Source organism: Montipora capricornis, chromosome 1 (assembly GCF_036669925.1).
Source record: "Montipora capricornis isolate CH-2021 chromosome 1, ASM3666992v2, whole genome shotgun sequence".
NCBI classification, from domain to species: Eukaryota; Metazoa; Cnidaria; class Anthozoa; order Scleractinia; family Acroporidae; genus Montipora; species Montipora capricornis.
The window spans coordinates 46856733-46865295 of NC_090883.1; the positions used below are offsets into that span (position 1 = coordinate 46856733).

Sequence of the window (8563 nt, forward strand, 5' to 3'; positions counted from 1 at the left end):
GCGAGAAATCGTACGCTCTGAACAAACGTTTTTGAAAGGCTTTGAAACGCTTCTTGTTTGCATTCTAACAACGATCTTGTTTCCTGGTAATTTCTAGACTGCAGCAAATTACGAAAATCGCTCAGTGTATCCTTCTCTTGTGAGAAATAATTCATGACTTTCGGTGCAGACTCGTCTCACTTGATTGAGGACATAGTAAAAGCCGGTTCCTTGCGACCAAATCTGCGACAGAATGCAGCGGCCTTTCAACAAAATGTTGCGCCCGCGATCATCATGCGAAAGACGCTGTAATGTCCTCTCGGCGGTCGCGCCAATCTCGTACCCAGAGTCCTCGGGCTTCTTGGTCAGCGGGTGAGCGCCCGGAGAGACTCTGGGATAATCGACTCCATTTTCCCAGAAAACGTGGGTTCCGGTCTTATTACGTATGCTTGAGTTTAACCGGAAACAGAAAAGAGAAAACCGTAAACAGTAGAAATGGCGGGTTGAAAGTGTTCGAGAAACAAGAATTTTAGCCTTACACACAAAGAAACTGGAGAAATGATCATTGGCTTGCTGTAAGAGCAAGTGAAGATGAAAGATCATGAAACCTCTGACGCTTTCGGTGAGTGTATTTTTAGTGTTTCAGCGTACATTCCATCGTTCAGAATGCAATGAGAATGCCATCGTGCAAGCAACACGATCGACAATTTTTTTGTGGAAACGACACAAAAGTTCTCTTCTTCTACAATTTGATGTTTCCGTAATTCTGAATGGCTTCGACAAGACCTTATTCCACGGATTGCTCCTCAAAGAGACTGATGTAATGTTTTCCCACGGTACTTTTGCAACAGCAACAGTAATCACTTTGTAGCAGCGTGGGAAAATTCCCGTGCGGTGTAAGACATAATTCAAACCTCGTCGTTTTATTATTTTTGTGATTTATATATTTCTGAGGTAGAAAAAATCAAACAGCACTGAAACTAGTTTTAGATTTTGAATCTCCCTCCAAATTCTGGGGCTTCCGAATTGCTTACTGACTTCCTGTCGGACTGCCATTGTTACGCAAGCGGCCAATCAAAAATATAGTTCAAGTCGATTATCCCAGAGTCCCTCCGGGCGCTCACCTGCTGGCCAAGAAGCCCGAGGACTATGGGTACGAGATTGAGTTTTTTTGGAAAAGGTAAACAGATTTAATTTGCATTTCCTTTTGAAGAAAAGCAGAAATGAGACTAAGGAAATTGCTTCTCACCTTAAGTGTTTTATTTATCAGAGGAACATAGTCGCCAAAGTGGCAAACTCGAATTTTCAGTCGCCAAGTTAAAAGTTTTAGTCGCATTGGCGACCGCATCGGTCGCAATTTCGAGCCCTGCCTTCAAACATTTGGATACATGTGTACAATGTGGTTATGTAAGTAGATTATAGTAAGTTAAGTTGATTTGAGTTTAAATTAAATCTTGGATTTGCATGCTATGTAGCTCTTTTAAATTTGTGGCATTTTGACTTTTTTCATTGATTGCCTCGATGCAGGGGCTGCTTGTCAGGAGAAAGCTCAAACAAAAAAGAAAAAAATCTCGCAGAGGGAGTACAGGTATCACCAACAACAAGGCCAAATGTGAGTTGTTACCCCAGTGAACAAAAAATCATGGATCTGTTACCTACATTTAAACTCCCTGACTACATATCGATTGCAAAATTTAGGATACCCTTGTTCATTGTTGATTCTCCTTTCCTTTGATTCACCCATTCATCTGTTTATAAGTCCTTCTGTGTTTGCTGTCAAATTTCTTCCTTTCTTTCTTTCTGTCGATCTCTTTGTCTATCCATATTTCCATTCATCATTTAAACTATAAGCTTTGTTTCACCACCAGGTGTTGAGGTCACAGGGGCTGTCCACTGCACAGCCCCAATTGAGAGTATGCCCTTTTTAAGGGTAGACTGTAACCTGGAAACTCCACGCCCTACATTTTGAAAAGAGTGTGGTTCTTTGACATCTCACAGAATGTTTGTGATCAATGGTTATTTTCAAACAACAATTAAAACTGTTACAGTACTCATTAGTTATCGGCCTCATTCAAGAAGAATTGATATCATAAACATTTGAATATGCCATTACAATGGCAGTTCTTTCATCTCAATTAGACCCTGTGTTTTGGCCTGGTCAGAGTGGAACCCTCAACCTCCCACACTGTACTGGTTCGACATTCGACCAACAGAGCCAAATGACTGACTGGTCTTTGTTTTGTTGTCTTCTAGATGTCATTCCACCTCGCCATTATGATATATCCTTTCATTTAACCATAATATGATAGACCAAATTGGCTAACTCAATGTTATACCCAATTCAAATCTCCCAGGGTTAAGATTCTTTGTGTATTGTATTTGCATTCTAATGTACTGTAGCATTCATATTTAAATGATATCGCATGGAAATACCAGGAACTAAACGTTTTACTCCAGAAGGGTTTGAATTGAGTACAACAGTGAGTTTGCTGTATGTCTTCCTATCCAAGTGTTGTTCTGTTTTATCATGGAGGACTTTCTGCTTTAGAGCTTGTCCTTTTCATCAAGTCCCTTGCCTCCTTGTTTGGTCCTTGGCTATTGTTTTAAATCTTTCCTTTGCTTTCAATGCCACTTGACATTAAAAGCTATCTTGTTCTGTTTTTTTTTTTCCTTCTAAGACGATCCAAGTACAGATGACAAAATTAAAAGTGATCCCCACAGCACCATCTTCATTGCGAGACTGGTAAGTCAGTGATGGATACAAAACAAAAGCTCTCGTGCAGCCTCTAGTCTCACTATTCCCGATTCGTCTTCGACTCAAGGTAATTATTAGTAACTGGTCCTTTTGCCGACTTGTTGCTTTGCTAATGCCCACTTGCTAACGTCCCAAGTCGTTTTTGCTTAAATTGTGTTTGGTTTTAGTAAAGGTTGATATTTAGCGTTTCGGTTAGACGAGGGTAAATGGTTAAGCAGTCACGGAAGTAGTTGTAGGAATGATGAAGATAATGATGACGAAGACGAAAACGAAGACGAAGGGAAGGAAGAAGACGACGACGAAGACGACCGCGCACCGGTGGCTCAGTTGGTTGAGCACCGGGCTGTCACGCGGGAGGTCGTGAGTTCAACTCCGGCCGGACCAACACTCAGGGTCTTTAAATAACTGAGGAGAAAGTGCTGCCTTTGTGATTACATCTGCAAATGGTTAGACTCTCTAGTCTTCTCGGATAAGGACGATAAGCCGGAGGTCCCGTCTCACAACCCTTGTTCATTAACTCTGTGGGACGTTAAAGATCCCACACACTATTCGAAAAGAGTAGGGGACAGTGTTCCCGGTGTTGTGGTCTGACCTTTCCAGCATGTGGTCGGCTTGACAGGATTAGCTTGAAGGGCTTCTGTGTGAATGAGACCACAATTGTGTATAACAGCCAGAAGCCAGGCTACTTAGTCAAGTGCTGGAGCCTTACTCAAACCTCAAACCTCAAACCAAGACGACGACGAAGACGAAGACGGCGACGAAGACGAAAACGAAGACGAAAGGGAAGAAAAAGAGACGATGTCGACGAAGACGATGACGAAGACGATGACGAGGACGACGACAAAGACGAAGACGAAAACGAAGACGAAGAAAAAGAAGGGATCAATGCTGCCTTCTGGAGACAGCCTTCGAAATCAGACGACGACGAAGACGATGACTATGACGAAGATGAAGACGAAGACGAAGTCGACGACAGCGACCATGATCACGACGATGACGTTGATGATGATGGCGACGACGATGACTTCAAAGACGTCTCGACCTTATGTCGCTGAGCACTAGTACTTCACTAATTCAGGATACTACAGATCAAATTTAGTTGAAGCAGAGCAAATCAAATCAGCGGGAGAAGAACCTCGCGGAGCACAGTACAGACCCGACAAACTCAACCCACATGTGACGCCTGGGGCCCGTTTCTCGAAGGTCCTGATACTTTTCGGGCCATTTTCGGGTGTCACAATTTCCTCTGTATCTCATGAGCGGAGAGGATTTAAGTCGTCAAACTTCACAGTCAGTTTGCTTTTTACTACCTTGAAAACTTGTTAAAAGATCGGCTATCCTGAACAAGCGGTTGACAGTTTAACAAATGGCTTTTCATGCCCGAAAACATTTCGGGACTTTCGACAAACGGGCCCCTGGCCCGTGACTCGATCCTGAGACAAATTAGTGGCCAGTGAGTGCTCTCACCACTGCACAAATCTTTCTCCCCTTGTGTCTAGGGGTAGGCTAAGGTTAGAGGTTGAGTTACGTTTTAAAAGACTGACCCAGCACTTTGTGCGAGGGTAACCGTGACGGCGGTGACACCACCAGTGGGCCTTATTCGCGCGGCGGCCATATTGGCCATAGACAATAGATTTCGTACCCGGAGCCTCGAGTTGAAATGTTTCGGAACGAGTTTCGATGGGGCAAAACAAGAGTTTTCAATCCCTCGAGACTCAACATGACCGCCGTGTGATTAAGGCCCGTTGGCCGCCGACCTGGCATTTTAAAGAAGAACAGAGGCCAAAACAGACTTCTATAAATAGGAAACTACCGTACTGTCTAATCCTCATTGAAATTAATGAGGCATTTCATTTTTTTTACAAGGACTTCAATACAACGGAAGAGACTCTGTCTAATGTCTTTGAAAGGTCAGTTCAAAAATATGTATTTATATTTAAAATTAAATTATACCTAATGTAAATACTGGTACTCTCGAGGAATTTACTTGAAGAAATTGTTGTGAGTATATTTTGTTAAGAGTTTTGGTAAAAACTAAATGTTATATCACTACCAGCAACTTACCCAAGATGTTGTTTTTATTTGGCACAGATATGGGACAATTAAAAGTCTTCGTATTGTAACTGATACAATAACAGGAAAATCAAAAGGCTATGCTTTTATTGAGGTAAAGGAAAAATGATTGAGGCGTCTAACGCCTGAAAATTTGGTAAAACTAATACTGGTCGAACAATACATACATTGTAAATGCACACAACTGATTTAGTTTTCAGACAGTAGTGAGACCAAGAGGGTTTTGCGTGAAACAAGAGAAGAAGATCTTGTGATTGATGGACGAAAGGTACGAAGATTTCTGATTTAAGAGGACCAAATACAACTGCATATTAGAGCGGTTTTCAATTGAGTGTCTTGCAGCAAATACCAAAGTAATTACTTTGATCAATCACAGCAGCTGCAAACAGCGCAATGATCCAATCCAAATTCGTAGCAATTCCGTTGAACTTTCCCAAAGCGCGGGAAAAATGGCACGTGCAAGTCACGATTTTGGTTTTGGTTTTCCTTTTCATTGGTTGACAAACTGGCGCGAGATTTTTAGTTAAACCAATCACTAAGCGTAGTAACTGCAATCGCGTAATTACTTTCGACGGTCCGTCCTTAGCAGCAGCAAGTGACTAAATCAATGTTCAGTGGGTTGGGAATGAACCTTCACGTTTAAATCAAAAGTAAATTTTTAAACTACTTTAAGTTAGTTTGTTAGAAAACATAGATTTTAGTTTTGTCGGTGGAAAGTGAATTACTTAAGAGGTGTACTGCCACCTTAGATAGACAGCAAGAACGACAGACGGACAGACAGACAGTCTCACTTAAAGACTGACCTACTGACAGGCAAACTGACTGTCCCAGAGACAGTAAGCCCGACAGACAGTGACAGGGAAATACACAGGCACAGACAACGCTGACAGTCAACTTAAATTATAATTTATCGTGTCGCTGATTATGTTGAAGAATAAAAAAGTCCCGCTTTTGCGAATGGTACAACTCGGGCATAAAGAACTTAACAAGCTTATTATCATACAGTGCTGGAAATAATAGTCGGTCATCGGACATTGTCCGACCAAATTTTGAAAATGTCCGGCCAATTTCACATTATGATCGGACACGATGACCGACCATGTCACCAGCACATCTTGAGTTCTCTTCTTCAAGGTGTTGTCAGTCAATAACTTATGTCCGGTCCAATTTGTCAAATGTCCGACCAAAAGGAAGATTTGAACGGACATATGTCCTCTGAATAAAGAAAAATTATTTCCAGCACTGTCATAACTTTGCACCGGCTGGCACTTGGGGACCCGTTGTTTGAATTTTCTGTGCAAAACCGTTCCGTTTATCAGATACTTGTTGATCGCGTGCGAGCTGGGACGACACCATCTTGGCTTCCAAGGAGACTCGGTGGGGGCCTGGGACACAGGCAGAGAGGAACTCAAAGATTTGTGTACAAGGTGAGATGACAAGAGTTGTCGATTGCTCGAATTGATGTTTGTCGCCGATAATCTCCTGGCAACCCACATGTTATAGTGCTATGGTTCCTGTAAAAATTATATCAGTTTCATCTCACTTTGTCACGGAGATTTTTTGTTCTATTGCCGAGAGATGAGTAGTCACAATGGTGTAGTGTAGAGTATGAAATACAAGACTACCACAGATTCCAGTTTAATTGTGCATTTTTGAATATTTTTTTTTACATCAGCTTCCATATTTTGGCGATGCATCTCGCATAGACCACGTAGATGTTCATAGGAAACAACAGCTGTGGATGGAACACAATAGGTTTGTTTTGCGATTTAAAGCAACAGACTCACGGGAAGCTTTGATTTACTTGTGATCTCGTTTGTTTTCCAACGTAATTGACCGGGAATTGGACTGTCTTCGTATGCAAAAGGTTTTCGTTTGTGTCGGTTTTTAAAAAACATGGCGGCTGATCACGTGATTGAAAGCCAAACACTGACGTCAGCCTCTTTTTGAAAGCGGGGCTAAGCGCAGCTTTTACTTTTCTATGAATCAAAAACAGTCTTAAACAGTGAAGAGGGGAATCATACCTGACGTCCTTGTTTACAATTTGTGGCATTAACGTACATGTACGAATTTGTTTATAGTAGCATCGTGGTACAAACAAATTTACTTGTTAAACTTGGTCATCTCTCCAGTCATAATCCCTTGCTTTGATGCATGTGTGTTAAATCAGCATAATATTACCATCACAAACTGATAGATCAGTTGAATCGTGTAGCAAAATCCTTACATGAATCCATACATTCTTTGTAAAATTTAGAACTTTTGAACCAGCAGTCTTCAATGATTATCCGGAAAACTTGGCTCACTTTTTTAAAGATCGCTAATCGTAAAATTGTCTTTTAATATACGGAGTTGGTTTTCTGTGGTGGTCGATTAGAAAATGATGGGCATGTGCCAATGAGACGAAAATTGCGAACAAAGATCGTCTATCGCCTATTATTACTTATCGCTTTGGCAAAGCGCAGATTCTGGGTTGATAGAGCACAAATCATTATCGCTGTTTTTCCGCGTTGTAGCTAGTCGAGATTTGGACAATTCGGCCCTGGGTTGCAAATGTGACCATGAATAAACACAGACGTCTGGGCGCCGTGCGATGTAGAGCGATGTTGTGGGAGGAGTCTCGAGTGACGAGGAAGACCGAAAAGTCTCTGCCCTCTTATACGTTCTTCTCCACATGGACAAAATCACCGTTTTTAAACCCGTAAATGTGTGCTTAATTTAGGGTACAAGTACCTTGAGGAAGACTGCGATTTCAAGGTTAAAGCTTCACTTTTCATTTTGCACGGATTTCGGATTCTCATTTTGCACGACTCTCTCGGTGTTACTGGTTTTGTTAATTTGTTTTCTTAGTGTGTTCTACCTGTAATTGATTGTTGTATTCTCTGTTCATTTTACAGGCGATCCATGAAGATTTCTACTTAATCCTTTCTCTCTAAAAACTCGGTTATTTTTAAATAAAATTAAGTTGAAACAGGAAAGTACTTCCGACACCTTTCGTTTGGGTTCTCGGGATTTTGATCCGAAAACTGTTAACATTATACCATTTGCGAGATTTAACAATTATTGAATGAGGCTGAGTATGGTATGATAACATCCCTCGAGTTCAAGTGCAAGCTTTGCGCGCATGCTCAGTTTTACGTACTGAGCATGCTCGTTAAGCCTTGAAGTTTTACCCGTGTTATTTAAACGGGGAAACCATTGTACTTCGGACAAAGTTGAAACCACGATGATGATAGCCTTGTCGGCCTTTGTTAAAAAAAAAAGACCTGGACTGCGCCTGCATATCTTCCTTTTGTTGCGTTCGCGTTCTCTGCGTGAGCGATATTTGCATTTGTGGTAACACTTATGTTCATATCCCACCTTTTATCCATTCGTTTTTACATCTTTAAAAGCCGAATCAAATAACTGTTTTATTATTCATCCAAGACTCAATGTTTTTGCAGAGCTCCAAAACTGCGTGCCACGTCCAGGAACCTATTACCTGAAGCCTCCATCTTCTATATTAACCCTCTGAGTCAACCCTGTCCTGTATCTTTTATTTTTAGAAGCAACTCCCAGGGGGTTTTCGGGGGTGTTTTTACAATAGCCAATCACGAGAGACCTATTTTCGGCCACTGATTAAATCACGTGCAGCACACCCGAAACACGAAGGTATTTCAAAGATGAAAAGATATAGCAGTTCTAAAAATAAAAAGATATAGGACAGGGGTTACTCAAGGGTATATTACGTATGGAGACTCCAGGTAATGGGCTCCT

At 41.5% G+C, this 8563-nt stretch overlaps 1 protein-coding gene across 1 annotated transcript; it reads left to right on the forward strand.

Moving 5' to 3' along the window:
* The first annotated feature begins 1500 nt into the window (after positions 1-1500).
* Positions 1501-7828, forward strand: LOC138015605 (uncharacterized). Its single transcript, XM_068862692.1, has 8 exons — positions 1501-1591; positions 2658-2722; positions 4601-4644; positions 4826-4901; positions 5001-5075; positions 6127-6234; positions 6483-6562; positions 7705-7828. Exons 1-8 carry the CDS (start codon positions 1501-1503, stop codon positions 7727-7729), a joined length of 564 nt encoding a protein of 187 aa, XP_068718793.1. The 3' UTR covers positions 7730-7828.
* Positions 7829-8563: the final 735 nt, after the last annotated feature.